The sequence below is a fragment of the Aulostomus chinensis genome, chromosome 21, assembly GCF_037954235.1.
Source record: "Aulostomus chinensis isolate RoL2024-O1b breed Wild chromosome 21, RoL_Achi_v1.0, whole genome shotgun sequence".
In the NCBI taxonomy this organism is placed as follows: domain Eukaryota; kingdom Metazoa; phylum Chordata; class Actinopteri; order Syngnathiformes; family Aulostomidae; genus Aulostomus; species Aulostomus chinensis.
In genome coordinates, this window is record NC_141340.1 from 6,908,678 (window position 1) to 6,925,956 (window position 17,279).

General features: G+C 43.8%; 1 protein-coding gene across 5 annotated transcripts in view; it reads left to right on the forward strand.

The window, feature by feature from the left end:
* LOC147241498 (collectin-12-like) overlaps positions 1 to 17,279 on the forward strand; it is a 50,046-nt gene that overhangs the window by 31,294 nt on the left and 1,473 nt on the right. For all 5 annotated transcript variants that reach the window (XM_086192198.1, XM_086192200.1, XM_086192202.1 and 2 more), the window contains 6 exons: positions 8,019 to 8,141; positions 13,183 to 13,269; positions 13,342 to 14,385; positions 14,466 to 14,963; positions 15,830 to 15,966; positions 16,101 to 16,210. In XM_086192198.1, the coding sequence (XP_086048324.1) occupies positions 8,019 to 8,141; positions 13,183 to 13,269; positions 13,342 to 14,385; positions 14,466 to 14,963; positions 15,830 to 15,966; positions 16,101 to 16,210 (1,999 nt within the window). The remainder of the gene's footprint in view (positions 1 to 8,018; positions 8,142 to 13,182; positions 13,270 to 13,341; positions 14,386 to 14,465; positions 14,964 to 15,829; positions 15,967 to 16,100; positions 16,211 to 17,279) is intronic.

Below are 17,279 nucleotides of genomic sequence, written 5' to 3' on the forward strand. Positions count from 1 at the left end.
CAGAAACATTTGGCCCTCATTCTGCACTTCCTCTGATTGCATCATTGGCAGGTAGAGCCTCAAAGTAAGCGCAGTGGCCATGAAATGTGTTCCTGAGGCCTTTAAACAGCCACTTATTAGGTGGTAGTAACCAAGCAGCCAGGACCTCCACTGTGAGAGAGCTTGGTGCATTGTGTTAAGTCTGTGTTTAACCTTTTCCAAGAGGAAAATCCATCCTAGAACATTCTCATTGTCACATCTGATTCTTTTTTTTTTTCTTCTTTTTTTGGACTTTTCTCAGCTGGAAAAACTCCCGCTTCAATGCAACAGCCTCATATTTAATGCCTAATTTTCTTCCAAGGATCTAGATGAAAAACACGGCACCCTCCTGGAGGCCATCGAATGTGACGGAACGACGTGGTGTTAAATGTAAGAAGATCCAAATGCGGAGTATTTTTTCAATCACAGATGCAGTTTGAAGTCCCTTATTTATATCCAAAAACAGAGAAAGTCATGGACCAGTGCACTCACTCACTCACACACACACACACACACGCGCACACACACACACTTGTCGAACATGATTCAGTGCGGGCCATGCCATTGAGAAAGCTGGGCTGTCTATGAGTCACTGGAGCTGACATCTCCCTCCTGACTGGCTGTAAAAGACCTTGGCTTCGATTACAAAGGATCAGAGATGTTGTAAAATGTCCTGTTTTTGTTCGAGGAATGGATGCTCCCTCGATAAGCATCAAAAATCTCAAATCGAACTTAGCACACAAACACTGGTACATGAATCGATGTGTTAAGAGTTAGCTAAAGTAGCACAAACCATGTAATAAATTGGCAGACTGTCGTCTGATAGTTTGGCGCGTACCACAACCAGCCACTAGAGGGCCAAGATCCTTTGTCTTCACTTTTGGTGAATTCGTTTTTTAAATTTTTTTTAGTAGGATACTTCAAAAAGTAATGGACAGATTTTTATGAAATTTGGTGGAAAGATCCGGGTGAAATTGTAGATCCTGAATTTTGAGATTGTTTCGGACGACGAGCGTCATACAGTAAGTCGAACTTCAAACACACTTCTTGAGTTCATGTAAAAACGGTTGAAAGAGGAACGATTCTGCTTCCTAAATCATCTTGATTTCTTTATCCTTGAACCCTCCATCCACCTATTTTTGAGGAACGATATCTCTCTAGCATACTTCCAATCGAGTTCTGGATCTGGAAGACCAATTTCTTGGCAGTTTAGAAGAAAATTTTAAACAGATTTTGATGACAAATCGTTCAAAATCTGTTTGTGTGTGTGTGTGTGTGAGAGAGAGAGAGAGAGAGAGATCTCTGGGTGCTTTCTAGTCCATGTCTGTGGTACCAACCTGCCAAAAGCAGTAACACAATATTGACATACAACTGTGTTTGTGCTCTTGTAATCCCTCTTTTTTGTCATTAGTATTCACTAAAGAAATGTTTCTTGGATGCCTCTCAGGCTTTTTCCACTCTCCTCTTAGCTGCTGCAGTAGCTACGCTAGGCTCTGCAAACCAGTTATTTGTATGAACTTACTGGGTGTGTGACGGCACTCCTGCTTTCCAGAGGAAATAATGCATTTTTGGTACTTTTTCATACTTCTTCATGTCACTGGTGCCAGGGAATTTACTAACCTGTACCAGACTTTGTCTCTTTTTTCCCCTTTCGGTCTTGCTTTTTAATTCTTCCTCTGTTTGTCCCTGTTTTATTCCTTGTTTTCGTACTTATTTCCTTTTCATTTCTCCTCCGTTTTCACCTGTTTCCTTTTTCTCCAGTCTGTCCTCTCTTTCTTTCTTTCTTTCCGTCTTTCAATATGCATCCTCAGAGGACGTCTTCCCCTGTTCCTGTCTCTTTGGTTCCAGGTCTACTACTTCCCTGATCCCCCTTCCGGTAGAAGATTTCTACTCTGGTTCCTGGAAAGGGCTTGAGTGTGTTGGGGCAGGCAGGGCTCCAAATCACAGTTTGTGTGACCTCAACTCACAGCTTTGTGTTCTCATCTGTTGCTATGGCATCATGACCGCTATTTACAGTAAATAAATGTTTTAGTTGTTTTTTGTTTTTTTGAAGGAACAAGGGCCAGTTGTTTGTCGTCTTTTGCTGTGGCCTTGTGGACGTTACATCATGCTGAGATTAAAAAAAAAAAAAAAAAAAGGTGTTTGAAAATGAGGCTGACGAAACAAGCGAGGAGAAACTTTTTTACCACCAGGGTGGACATTGTCCAGATGATGCATCCAGGAACAATAGCTGACTTCGTCCAGAAAAAGCACACCGTGGCGAGAGACTCCATTCAAATTTAGGGACCTACTAGCGTGTTGGTCTTGTTTTTGGAGAAGTTCTGGGATTGAAGCTTTGTTTTTGCTATTAGCAGTAAGTGTGTTGCTTTCTGCTTTAATGCTTTGTGCATTCTGGGCCGCGGTTGAGTTTTGTGGTCAGTAACATCTGACTGACTTATACGACTGTGGAGGCAACGTCGAGGGAAAAAAAAAAAGAGATGGTGTAGTGTCTGTTTTAATGATGAGCAGCCAAACTAGAGCGAACGGTCTTGAGCAGCAACTCTGGGTCGCTGCTGCCGCGTCAACAGATCAACAGCGTCACTTGCATCAGCATTCAAGAGAAACCGGATTTTACATGTTAGTGCAGCCCTCACATGGAACACAACTGAGGCTTTGCGTTTCAGGTCGTTACCACATGAAAACACCGTTGCTAAGCAATGCAACATGAACGCCGAGTGATTGCTTTCTCTCCCTCTGAATTCCCGTGAATTATGAGGCAGCTGGGAAGATAACGTGACATCTGCATGACTGCGTAAGTTTGATGTAACGCGGCTTTTACAGTCTGCAGTCCTGTAGCCAAGTTAGCTAAAAAGAACATTGGCTCATGCTATAATAGCTAAAATAGCTAACCTTACTCTGGGTGTTACAGTGAGATTAATAATATGGTAACATAAAGACAGCAAATGAAAATGCTCACGAAAAGATTAGGTCCTCAGTATTATCAACATTATTATCGTCCTTAACAAGAAATTATGAAGAAAAATGACTAAATCCTTCCACCAGAAAAGTGCTAGACACTCAAATATTAGCTAACCACTCAGCTGTGAAGGTTGTAGCTGCAGCTGTGGGTCCCAGGCTAGCTGATGTAGCAAGCGTAACCTGTAGCAATGGACATAGGAACAATACAAGACCGTTTCCTAGAGGCATCTTTTCTGCATTATTATATGTATTAAAAAAAATGATGTTTTCACATCAGCCAGCATTCACACAGATTCCAGTGTAACTGCAAAATGGCCGACATAATCGTCCAGATGATGAAATGCTCTGGATGTGAAATAACGATCAGAACACGAGATATGATCGCGCTACAGAGCTCTCTGCTTCCTATTATAAATATGACTGAGAATTTCATGACTCCAGAAGCTTTTCTAACCCTACCCCCCAGTACTACACATCTACACGTTTAGCCGAAACTCATGCGTTTCCAGTGTCAAGATGTGTTGGAGTCACACATCTGGGCTCTGTCAGGGCGACACTTATTAGAGAAGCATGCGAAAGTCTTGACTGTCTCATATCCAGCTTTCCATTTGTCATATCTAAACAGCCGGTCGGGGAACGTGGCGTCAGTTTTTTGGGAGACAGGGTGTTGATGATGATTTGTGTTGTATTATGTAGTAGTCTGGAGTTTAAATGAGGGTTTTTTTTTAGACTTAAAAGTGAAAGTAGAGTTGAAACAAAACCTGGTTTAAAATGATTTTGGTTAGCTTTATTAAAGACGTCTCTTCCTTATGAAAACTGCGTCGCAGCTTTTTAACCATTATTGTACACTTCAAAATCAGAACCCACTCCATCCTTACTGCCGGTGACAAGTTAGCCCAGACAGTCTCTTTGCATCAAAATATAGGCAATTTTAAATCTTGCCAGCTGAACATCTTTCAGTAATTATTTATCCCATTTAATAAGTCATTTTCGATTACTTACTCGCAGGTTTTATCCAAGTACCTAGTTTCTATCAATCATTTTGGTACTGAATGACTGGACGATGGATGTGTGAGACGATTTCATTTTTATGTGGAACATAGAAATGACCAATACAGAAATCTGAGAGTAAAATCCCGACAGTAATTCTCACTGAAACAATTCAAAAGATTTCCTGCAGCTTTTTTCATTTCTTCTGCTCGTGAGTTGATTTAACTTGACATGCCAGATTGTTTGTCAGGTTATTTGCCATGTAATCTGGATCTGCCATAAAATGTAATGGGTTCTGGTTATTTATTGGCTCGTGGTCCATCGCTCAAACAAGTTTCGGGAAAATTGACCTCTAAGTTTTTGCTGACAGACAAACGACAGTTATGTCAAACTAAATCAACAATTCTAGAGTCGGGACTTGGAAACTGTTTAGACAAGCACGGGAGGTAATGTTTTCAGTTTGTCTGTCAGCAGGATTACGCAGGAAAACAAGAGGCTGAGTTTCACCAAACAGAGCGGAGGAGTCTAGCGTGGGCCCTGGAAGAATCCATTCCATTTTACAGCAGATCTGTTTAGTATTGTTTTTTTCTTTTTAAAAAAAACAAAACAGCATTATTTACATCAGGTTTTACAGAGTTTACCTTGGGGGAAGATATGAGCTGTTGGTTCTTTTGATTCTCAGAAAATACAGGGCTACTGTATCGTTCAGAAGTTTCAGGTATCTCTCCCTCCCCCCCCCCCCCCCTCCAAAATACCCTTTGCATAAAGTATAAATTCATAGGAAAACTCAGCCTAGTAAAAGTAGAATAGCGGTTTAATGTGGGTCCACACGGATGAATAAAGAAGCTCGACTCTCGAGTCCTGATATCTGCACCTACACTGACGACACGCTCATATACATACAGACACTAAAAAGAATACAAGAGAGACCAACATTAAGGCCAGAGCTGCTCTCCGTTTCTGACTTCTCCATCTGTCTCTCTTCTTTCCTTGCCTGGCTCATCCAGTAAGTGACCAACTGGGAAATGAATAGCAAGCAGGTCACAACCCCTGATAGAGTCCTCAACAGCCTGGCGGCTCTCTGGGTCTTGAAAAGACTCCAGCTGTTGCGGATGTGGAGCCGGCGCACCACTCGACGTATGAAACATCGATTCCTCTCTTGTTTTGTCGGCCGTGTGTTTCGTATTATGTCAGGTGCTCACCGCATTTGACAGCCAAGTCAAAATTCCCTCCTTCTTATCCAGCCAGCATCTGAAGACCATCACCCAAATGTACTGGAACTGTACTTTTTCCAGTCTTTTTTCTTGGTATCACTTCTGCACAGTCGACTTGTAAACACTGTCAACATGTTTGGACTGGGGCGGAGAAGTTGGGCTGCAGCGCTTTGATGACTGTGAACCGATGAACTGATATGCTGGTTTTATTGTGAAAGCATGCGTGAGCTGCCACTTCAGACATGTCAGCAGTTCTCCTGCCTGATTCAGAAATGCAACCATTTATCGTGGCTGCATTCCAAGAGTGCACTTCTCTGCTCGCAGCTAAACTGGTGACGAGGGAAGACTTGAGAAGCTCCTGGCAGCTCACGCACAGCTGTGTTATCCACTTTGTGTTCAGTAACACCCAGAGCTTGAGCTGCGCTTCAGGCGTTTGTACTTTTTAATGCATTTTAACAAGGCAACGGGGGCCTTCTACACTATTGGAACACGCGTATCATCCATGTTTAGGACCCCAGAAGCTGAGGTCACCCTCGAGTATGCGGTCATAAGAAATTAACCAATTCGGCGACGTTGCTTTGATTTCATCATGGCAGATTATCACCAAACTTGGGGGAGGGGTGTATGCAGCACGGAGCAAAGAGTAACCCCTTCAGTTTTTGAGCAGAACCATTAGAGACTGTAAAAAAATAAAAATAAAAAAAGTGCTGCATTTTTGTTTGAACTAAACAGTTTTTACAGCGGGTCTGGCTGTGGTCTGAGGTCATACCCTACGCCCACTTTTGGCAGAGGCACTTGCTCTCTGAGTGCTGTCTTACTTGAAGTGTCAATCATTTAAACACAGGAAATGGTTTAAAAAAACAAAACATGGCTTTGCTTGTGTTTTTTTTTGTTTTGTTTGCAATAAAAACTTTACCTCGGCCAACAGTGTGATCACCGCTGTTGGCTTTACCCGTTAACTCAGAAAGATAGCGGTTGACGGATTTGGATGAAATTCTACAGGACGATGGAACGCGCTGTCGAGCAACAGCTGGTTAGATTTTGGAATCGATCCAGATTTGATGACGTCATTATGGCCCTGGTGAAGGTACACACTCTCAGTGTCAAGGCAGTAAACTGCATTGTGTGCTCGCTAACTGAAACTAACTACAGTAACAGAGGAAGTAGATTTGTTTACAGCTCGCAAGTAACGTGGCTCATAAATGGGTTTACGTTGTTCGCGTGGGCTTTTAGTCGATTAGCTACTTGTACGTTTTCCCGACTCATCATCTATCTGCCTCTAGTCTTAAGAAGCAGGATTATGCAAATTAGACACTGTTGCTGCTGCTAAGGACTCCTGTTGTGTGTGTGTGCGTTTCATTTGTGAATGAATGTTTTTCTCCTGTCCTAACTGAATACACTCTAAAAACGGGAGTGTTTTTGTTTAGTATATTCATTTCTTAACATTGCTTTGCTAAATACCTCATATTATTAAAAAAACAATTCCACTTAAAAAATTAAAAAAAAAAACTAAACTAAAACAAAGAATTTGAGGGAAACCTACACTGCTGCTTTATAAATTAGACTCACTTTGAAAAAGTAACAGTGAAATGAAAATAAAAGCTTGTGAAAAACGCAGCACCGCTGTGTCGCAAGTCCCCTCCAGTCTCCCCCTCGCCTGACATCCTCCACTCGCTTTGCTTCTAGTCAAACTTTTGTCTTCTACTGGAAATCAGCAACAAAAAAAAAAAGAAGTCAGGACTGGTTCCACTTGTCTAAAGACAACAATTTTAGGGAGCTCAGCAGTGTTGAGTGCAACAGGGACGGAAGACAAATGAGTCACCGTAGGTGTTTGATTTGGGAGAGAATCAAAACCATAGAAGTTTTATATTTCAAGACTTTTCTTTTTTCTTTTTTCTTTTTTTTTTTTTGAAACGATGAAACACACCAGTGCTCTTTACGGTAAACCTCGTGTGGTTGGCTGAGGAGAACTTCCTTCCAATCGGACACGTAGATCAAACACTAAATGATCATTAAGAGGCCGTTGATGCCGACGGGCCAGTCGCCGCTACGTTTCAATATGAAAGGAACCTGATGTGTGATTAAAGGAATCGCTTGAAAGTTCTGTTCCTCTTAACCTTGACATGTCAGATTTTGCACGCTTTGTGTTGCCATGATAAATAAGATCTTTTCCTTTAACTTATGTGAAGTGAGTTTCATTCCAGGTGCATGAAATCCAGATCCCCACCCCCCCCCACCCCCAACCTACATACACACACGCACTGCACCCTCACACTTCACACACACACACACACACGCGCAGTCACACACTTCCTGAATTGAAAATGAAACACAGCTGTGTTCCCGTCAGCACTGTGGCTCTCACCAGTGTCATGAAAGATATCCTCGGAAAGGAATATTGCAAAAGTGTCCCCACCTGTAGTTGGACCTGCTGGAAGAGAAACTCCTTCTCATTTAAACGCACATGACACATGATTGTCTTGTGGAACACTTGTTTGTTCCGCTCAGGGAAAGAATCTTAGTGCAGTTTGCTGAGTGAAGCCCGAGTTCAGGAAAATAAGCATGTCGCCGAGTGTAAACAAGTCTGTGGGGGGGGGTTGTTTTTGTGTCCTCTGCCCCTTCACCACCCAAGCCCTAAGGGACCTGCAGGACTCTTTAATGTGGACTCCAGGCCTGTTTGTCCAGATGTGGGACTCCGCGACATGGAGAGTCCCCAGCTAACACCGGACTTAACTCAAATGTCCTTTTTAGACTTTTCCACTCCATGAAGTCCACAATGAAATGAATTGAATGATGTGATATTCTTCATCTTCTTCTTCTTTTTTTTTTTTCACGCAGGCATCCAAGAGGGCACCCAGTGCACCAAGTGTAAGAATGAATGGGCGTTGAAGACCTCCATCGCTCTGCTCTATGTGCTGTGTACCCTCCTCACCATCGCTGTTGCTGTGCTCGGATATAAAGGTGACGGCCCGGCCAACGGAACTCTCCGCTCCCTCAAACATTTCCAAACACCACTTGAACGATGTAGTTTGCTTCTCGAAAATATGTGAGCGCTTGCGTGCATCCAGACGTTGCAATTTTTTTCTCCACAAGCTACCAAGAATTAGGAACAGGCTGTTTGTGTGGAGGAAAAAAGTTGTGTGTTCTTTATACTCAATCAAACCATGACGTGAAGAGCTTTCATTTAAAGACAATAAACCAGGAATGGAAAAATATGAACAGTCAGAACCAAATCCTCATCATCAAAAGCACATTCTCTTATAGATGGATCAAATGAGTGGATTTTTTTTACAACCCTCATGTCTGTATCAAAGCTGGAGTCTGCAGCTGCTTAGCTTAGCTTAGCTTAGCACAAAGTCACTAGCCAGCTTGATCCTGTTGAATGACAAAATGTATCCCTCAGCCCCTGCAAATTAGCTCACGAATTATTATATCGTATTTATTTAAAGGGATAGTTCACACACCCCGCAAAATAAGGAAACTTTAATCATTATCTACTCACCTGATTGTTGTTTTGAAAAATGTCACTGGCGCCATGACGTCATGGCCTTGGAGCAACGGCCTACAGTGAACGGTGAGGCTCCATAACGTGGCGTCAGTGACCTTGTTCAAAACAACTCGGCGTGTGGAGGCTTCAGGTCATTTGGATTGCTTCCGACGAGTAGCATGGAGCCAATTTATGGTTTTTGTGTTGTTGTTTTAATTTGAAAATCCATCTCCATTCACTTCAGTTGTCCGGGAGATTACTGCGAGACTCTTTTCCTGCGAAACTCCAGCCGAGTTGTGTGGACTAAAAAAACTCCCCTTGACCTCCCACTGGCATCGGTGTGAGCAGATAATGACTGGGTTTAATTTTTTTTTTTTTTTGGTGAATTATCCCTTTAAGCTTCACTACCTCATCAAGCAACTGCTGATGGAAAAAGCCTCCGGAGTTACGTATCCTTCATCATCATAGCGTTGTACTTCATGGATTACAGCAGACAGGCAGTAATATGAAGGGTATCTTATCTAACGCTGAAAAGAATGAAAGAAAACTTCAAAAAAACGATTTCCTTAAATGTTTCACGCTGCATTAGACCTGCAGATTAGGTCCGTCCACTGTTGCCACAAAACAGTGAAGGTGAAGGGAACTGTGGGTGCAGGGCATCCTCTGATTCTGATCTGTTTGCTTTTCTCTGGTTGGGCTTGAACGGTGCTGTCTAAGCCGAGCTGCATCTCTTTGCGCAAACAAGATCTCGTGTACTCTGCCACTCTGTTTTGTTTCTTTAACAGAAAGTAGATCCAGGGGGATAACGGTTCACAGTTAACTGATTTTGGAGAGATACGTTACACTCAAGTTTATTAGATCTTTCACTGCTGTGAGCGCCGCAAAGAAAAATTCCATTCACCTCCATCCTGAAAGCATAAATCAAGCAGAATTATTGGCATGACTGCATACCACTCACTGTAATTTGGGTAAACTGACCCTTTAAGTTCCTGCCCTGTGCTCCAATGGGCCTCTTTCTCTCTCTCTCTCTCTCTCTCTCTCTATCTCTCTCTCTCTCAGGTTTCAACCCTCGCTTCTCCACCCCAGAACCTTTTCTCAGTTTATGATACCACCCTCACACCTCCACAGAAGGTCTTCAGGCTTTGTGCGGCTGAACTTCCTCCTTGCCTATTTCATTTCTTTTTCTTTTTTCTTGGTTGGGAAATGGTCCCGCCATCTTTCACAGAACCGAGCAGCCATAATTGTGGTAAACATTCCCATATGTTACTGTTTATTTTCTATTTATGAAAAAGGCATGAAGATACGTAAACATGTTCTGGGTTTATCTGTGTGTCTTGAGCACATTACCCATGATGTCCCCTTCCACTCTAAGCTCAGTTGGGCCTACTTGTTCCATGCGGCATGTTTTCATGCAGCCTTAATCGATCCCAGATGAGCAGTGAGTGAACTCGGCACAACTCCGGGAGAACGCACTGAAACTGGGTTTTTAACTGGCACTGAAGCTGTCAGGGGAACCACAGCTCCCAGCTCCAGATGGTTCAATACAGAGACCCCAAGTGCTTGATGTACTTAACACGTGTGCTTCCCTCTGTCCTCCGTCGCTGACCCACAGAAACATCCTCTGTGTGGCTCTTTTGTGTTGTTGCAACTCAAGCTGGAAGTGTGTCGGGGATTCGCTGACCTCTGTCTTCTCCCCCCTCGCAACCTGCCTCGACTGACACAACTTAAAAAGAATATGAGGTCAATCTCAGGACTCTGGAGGGTTTAAGTCCCATTATTTTTTCCTTAAAGACAGTCGGGAAAGTGACTGGAAGAAGACACAACCTGTCTGCGTTACATCATCACTTCCTGCACAACTTGGCTGTGTTGTAAAGAGGAGAGGGAATGATGACTGGTCAGTTTCTTCGACAGATATTTTCAGAATTCTCGGCTGAAGCCAGAGCAAGCTCCGTCCTCTTAGAGGTGGAGCTTAAATTGAAACATTTCCCTGTAAAGCACTTGATACCAGAATCAAGTTTTCAAATAATAACAACGCCACTTTTGCCAAGGACGTTATGTTCTCACCCACGAACGTTGGTTTGTCAGCAGAACTACTGCGCCCATTTTCTGTGAATATTGTTGAGGGGCATAGCATGGACCAAGAAGGAACCAATTAAATATTGGGTTAGATCCATTTACCAGAGGGGGAAAATGGCATTTTTTACATTGGCGTCAAGGTCTGCGCTGTTATGCACAAAATACCAAGCTGACTTTCACGAAACGTGGTGGAGGCATCCAGCGCGAGCCAAAGAAGAAGAACCCATGAAATTACGGGGCAGATCCGTTTAACGTAGCAAAAACATTGGTGGAGCTGCACAATCTATTATCATGCTCTTCAAGATTTACATGAGTAGAAGTTTGATCTCAGAAAACAGCCCAAGCAAAAATGACACACGCCCACTCATAGAAATGAAAGCGAGTTCAAACTGAGTACAAAACAAACTTCTACAACATTCAGGACTGTAGGCTCTGTGCCAAAGTCATGCTTCCCTCTGCAGACTCTTTGTATGTGTGTTTTATGGTTAATTTAGCCACAGTGTGATGCAATCAGAGTCTCTGGAGGCAGTGCATGGATGGAACATATGGAAAAGTTCCAGAAATAACCATAGATGGGAGTCTGCTTGTGGTAGCTTGAGATTCCAGTCAAGCGTACGCGCAAGTGTCGATGAAAGGAAAAATGTGCGATATGGGTTTAACCCATAGCTCTCCATGGTTGCCTAAAATCAAAGAGTTTTTTGTACTCTGCAGCACTGGACTGTACATCCTGTGTTAGGGAAAGTGTCTCATTTAGTTTGGAATATTTACCGTCCAACAAACCATTTTCTCATTACTAAAATAATGCTGTCATCTCAGGATGTTTTTATAGGTTTGTGTGGTTTTTTTAAAGCTGTTTATCTGGCACGACTCTTGTTGGGTTTCAAAGAATTCTAACGGGGCGAAGAGAGGAAACACAAAACAACCCTGACCTTAGTGGTTAAATGGTCATTTTGAAATTGAAGTTTCCCCAAACACATCAGCGTCGATTACTCAGGAGTAGAATTTCAGCTAATTGCAGTCTGGAGACTCAAAAAAATGATTCTCTTTTGTTTTGAATGATCTTGTGTGAGTTGTAAAACGTTTTTTTTTGGTTTTTTTTGGAAATATGTTTATCTGTGTTCTTGCAGAGAGGATAGATACTCTTACGCTGTAGATAAATATTAGCGCTTAACACTTAGCTGTGTTAGCATAAAGACAGGAATTGACTGCCTGACTGTCTAAAAGCAACTAAATCTACCATGGAAAGCTTTGTAAAACAATTAAATCCTACATTCAGTTGTAACTAAAACATTAAAATGTCAAGTTGGGGTTACACAGTGGTTTTATTTGTTTCTGTATCCCGGCTGGAAGCAGGAATGGTCTAATGCTAAGCTAACCAGCAGTCGGCAGTAGCTTCTCAGTATCCTTCAGTGTTCAAGCTGTTGATTCAATGTACACAGGAAGTAAACGAAAAGTGAACATCATACCAACATTGCACAAGTGAAAAATTGGAGTCTGTGCTTTTGTTTTCAGGGATGGGCAGCTTTATTGTAATAAACATGGAAATGTTAACTTCCTTAGCATGCATTAAAGGTGACACTCAGTTTATCCATGATTCATGTTTGAACCCTCACTTATGGTCACAAAATTTAGATATAAATTAAAAAAAAAAACGAGATTATGTACAGGCAGTTTAAGTTAGTGGCGGTGTAACAGGGTCCTTGGCACCATAACAGTTAGCACCTAGATGTGGCAGGTCCAGGGCTAAGTAGTTTGGATTCTTAAATGTTTTACCTGTCAGTTTTGTAGCTAGCCTCTGGGATGCAGCTTCCCCAGCAGAGACGCCGTTCTAGTCTCTAGTTAAAGGATGAGTCCCCCTGGCAAGGCTGGTGGTAGCAGTGGGTTGATTTTCTGAAATCCCAGACACATTCCAGAGGAAATGAACGCCGGTGTCGCCTGTGGGGGCGTGAAGAACCTCTCTGCCACAGCATCAGGGTTGTCTTTGATCCGCCTGTTTACTGAAGACCCCCTAGGTCACTTCCTGTCCCCTAGGGGTCTGACCAGTGGCTCTTTATGCACCTCCAACCTCAGTCTCTGTCACTGACCACCCATAATGTCTTTGTTGAATCAGTGTTTCTGTTCTGTATCTTTCTCAAGTCCCACTCTTGTCTGTCTGCTGTCTCAAATTCATCTGAATGTATTTTTATCTGCTTCTCAGCCCCTCTGTCACACAGTAAATCTGACCTAATCCAGGAGATTACGTTCATCAAGTCCTCTATTATTGCATGTCTTCAAGATCTCTTCTCGTATCTCTCAGTGAATTTTGTTGGTTTCCTCTCTGATCCCTTTTATATGTATCATGTCTGTGGTTGCAGGCGATTCTGGTTTGTTATTGAAGGACAGAGCCTGTGTGAGACAGTGACACTAACCTTTCACCTTTCTGTCTCACTTTTGTTGCAGTGGTGCAAAGAGTTGACAGTGTATCGGAAGGTATTGCAAACTATGGAGGAAAGATCATTGCTGTTGAGACGGATTTGAAAAAGCTGGGTAAGTTTTGTGTAAATCTAAAAGTGTAGATCTAAGTCTTTTTTGATTAATAGTACAAATCTCCCTCTTCAGACGATCAAACTGGGGAAAAGTCGGAGAATACCACCACCGAGATCCAGGCTTTTAAGAACAACATCTGGGCTCTTCAGAGGCAGCTGTCTGCGGTGGAGGAACGCATCCACAGTGATCAAGTTAAGCTGAGTCAGCTGCAGAATGTTGGCTCAGACATCCAGAGCAGCCAGGGCTCCATTCAGGGCCTGCTGGATAGCAACACGGCCACCTTGCGCTTTGTAAATGACACCTTGCATTCTTACGGTAGTATCATCGAGGGTCTGCAAGATGATACAGTCCGAATGCAGACAGATCTCCAGCAGCAAGTCAAACTCCAGAACCAGGCGTTACTTGGCATCAGCAGTCTAAACCTCACCCAGACCCAGCAGAGAAACCTCATCGCTGCTCTGCACCGGTCAGTGGATGACACCAGTCAGGCCATCCAGAGAATACGCAATGACTTTCAAAGCCTGGAGCAGACGACCCGACAGACACGCTCTGATACCGAGTGGCTTCGAAGTAAGGTGGACAACCTGCAGTTGATGGCCAGTAATACGTCAGCTCTAGCAAAGGCCAACAACGACAGCCTGGAGGAGGTGGGATCACAGCTGACTTTTATGTCCAACCAGCTGCAGAACACCAGCAGCCTGGCTGACGCTCATGACCAGGCCCTGAGGGAGGTTATGGACCAGCAGCGGGATTTCAGCAACCTCACCTCCTCCAAGTTTGATCGGCTGGAGGTGCAGCTGGATGAGTTGGAGCAGAGTATGGACCGTGTGACTGGCAACATCAGCTTTACCACACAACTCCTCGGCGCCATCAACCTTAACCTGAACGATTTGCGTACTTGTTCTGAGACAGTCGGCCGCCATGCAGACTTCTTGCTGAACCTCAATGGCACTGTGACAGATGTGAGGACAGATGCAGCTAGTCTGAGGTCGCAGCAGGAAATCTTGGCAGCACGTTTGGACAAGGAGGTCACCAACCTCTCAATAATCATGGAGGAAATGAAGCTGGTGGACACCAAACACTCGCAGCTAATAACCAACTTCACCATTTTACAGGGTGAGAGATGGATATCTTCTGTGACTGCTGTACCGATCTTAACAGTTTCTCTGTAGTTTATTCTATGTTTCCTGTTTCAGGTCCCCCTGGTCCTCGAGGGCCAAGAGGGGACAAAGGACCTCAGGGACCATCTGGGCCGACTGGCCAGAAGGGTGAGAGAGGGGAAAAGGGGGCTTCGGGAATACGAGGACCCAGAGGAGAGCAGGGCATTCCTGGGCCACCGGGTCTGCCAGGGTTGAAAGGTCTGCCTGGCGTACCTGGCAGTCCCGGATCCAAGGGCTCCCGAGGATCAGGAGGTAGGGCTGGACCTTCTGGAGCAAAAGGGGAGCCAGGTACCGCTGGTCTGCCTGGAAGAGATGGACAGCCTGGCCCTCAGGGTGCACAGGGCCCACCGGGTATCAGAGGCCCAATGGGTCCAGCTGGAGAGCAAGGGCCAAGGGGACCACAGGGGCCAGCGGGGCCTCTGGGACCAGCGGGGCCACCGGGACAACCAGGACTTCCTGTGCAGGGTCCAGTAATTCCTTTTGGCCCCGTTTCTCTGCAGGATGAGGCGGTAGCTCCAACGCTGTGGGCCCCAGGTGAGGCTGGCCAAATGTTAGCTAGCATAAACGTACTTGATCAAAGTGGCTGTTGCTAGCTAGAACTTTACCAGAATATTTGTTTGTTATGGCACTCAAAAAACAAAACAAGCTGTTTCATCAGTTTAATGCCACATTGAAGAAAGTTGTTCTGGGAAATACACATTTTCACAATCATGTGGACGGTTTGATGAGAGGATGATTACCGCTTTCAAGTCTTGAATATGAATCACATTCTTGCTGTTACTTGGCTGAACTTCACATGAAGGTAAAACCCCACCACCACCTCGTAGTTGATTCATGATAACATCAGCAATAATAACGACCAGAACCCCCACCCCTCCATGTTTTCAGATGGAAGGACATGAGTTTCAAGGACATGTTTTTCCAGGAATTCTTGTCATTTTTAGATGCACAATTTTTTTTGGGGGGGGGGGGTGATTTGGGTTTTAAATTAGCTTGACATCCATTGGCTTCCATTTGGGAAATTTACGTAAGAGTATAATGAGGAAATTAAAGCCTAAAATCATTCAAAACAAAAACAGAAAAAGTGAACTGATATGATGATCAGATCTGGGTTCCAATCACTTTGATTCCAAATGATGTAGGGCAAAGTGGTAGCCACTGTATTTAGGATACTTTTAGTTTTGAATGGGGGGGGGGGGGGGGGGGTAGACATCCATACGGTCTGCTTTTGCTGCTAGAGGTTCCTCTGTTTCCAGTCTTGACGCTAAGCTAACTGGCTACTAGCTATTGTTTCACAATTCATGAGCGTGGTTCTAGTATATCCCAGCGTATTCAGCTCACACCGTCTGTAACATTCTGCACTGTAACTGACTGAATGAAATGGTTTGGATGTTTGGCAGCCTGCCCTCCCGAGTGGCTGAGCTACAGAGACAAGTGCTACTTTTTCTCCAAAGACCTGCACAGTTTTGATGATTCAAAGGCGGCCTGTGAATTGAAATCAGCTTCACTGGTCATCATCAGTGACATGGAGGAACAGGTGATGGATATTTTGTTAACATTGGAAAGAATCCTTAAATCTGAACTGTTTATGAGAAGTCAAGTGCGTCATTGCTCAGTAATGTGAGCTAACAGGTTGTTACCCTGTGTTTTCGTGTCCTCGTATCACCTCAGAAGTGGCTGACCAAGCAGATACTTGGAAAAGGTTACTTCTGGATGGGTCTGACCGACAGGGTGGAGGAGAACGTCTGGCGCTGGCTGGATGGAACTGAACCTGTTTTCACGTCAGTACTAATTCAAAGTGTTCCGCTGGGAACTGTTTCTACCATATAAAGTAGCTGCTGCTGGGATGAATGTTTTGTTTGAGAAATGTTGCTTTCCAAGACTAATAAGAGTTTTAAGAAGCCCACAGTAGCCCACCATGTTCGGATTAAACGGGGACTGAGAAACCGGAGAAAATCTCAACTTGATGATTGTTCTGCCTTTCGTGTAAAACTCATTCTTTCTTCTTGTGAAAAACAAAACAAGCTTGCCTTTCCAAGGACATCTCTCATTTGCATGGTGTACACACACACACACACACACACACACACACACACACACACACACACTCTCTCTCTACTATAACGTACACTTAAGACCACTTTTGTCACATTTAAATCATCACATACATCTGGCTGTATTTCTAGAACCGGTAATAGTGAACCTCATTTTTTCTCACTTAGGTCCATGTTGTATTTTCTGAGAAATAAATAAGAACGCCCCAAAGTGTGCGATACTACAATCTTTAAAAAAAAAAAAATCCTGCATCCGCTATAAAATGGAATGTGCTCTCCTTCTCCCCCTCACATGTCACAACAGCCTCTGAGCTAGCAGGCTAGCTCGTGAGCTAGCAGCTGCCTGCACTCTTGAAATCAGTGAATGATTGTTGAATCTGTTTAGAACGTCTGCGGTCAAACAGTGTTTGTTTGGTCAGAGGATTTGGAAAAAAGTTCTGTTTACCGAGAAGGACTTATTTCCGCACCCTTAGCTTAGCGCTAACCACGATAATTACCACTGACCTGCTGAAATACAGACGAGGCTGAGACGTCGCTCTGCGCGAGACACGACACTCATACAGCACTTACATGTTCTCTGGGCCGACAACGTTCTACCCCTGCTCCAAGTTTCATGAAAATCAGACTGTGTGTGTCTGTGTGTGTGTTTGTGTACTTGCTACATTTTGATGACTGGAACACGTATTTAACCAATCTAATGAGGACTTTTTTTTGGAAAGTGAGGACATTTTAGCAGGTCCTCACATCTTCTAAGGGTCATTTGAAGGTTAAGACTCAGGTTCAGGTTAGGTTTAGG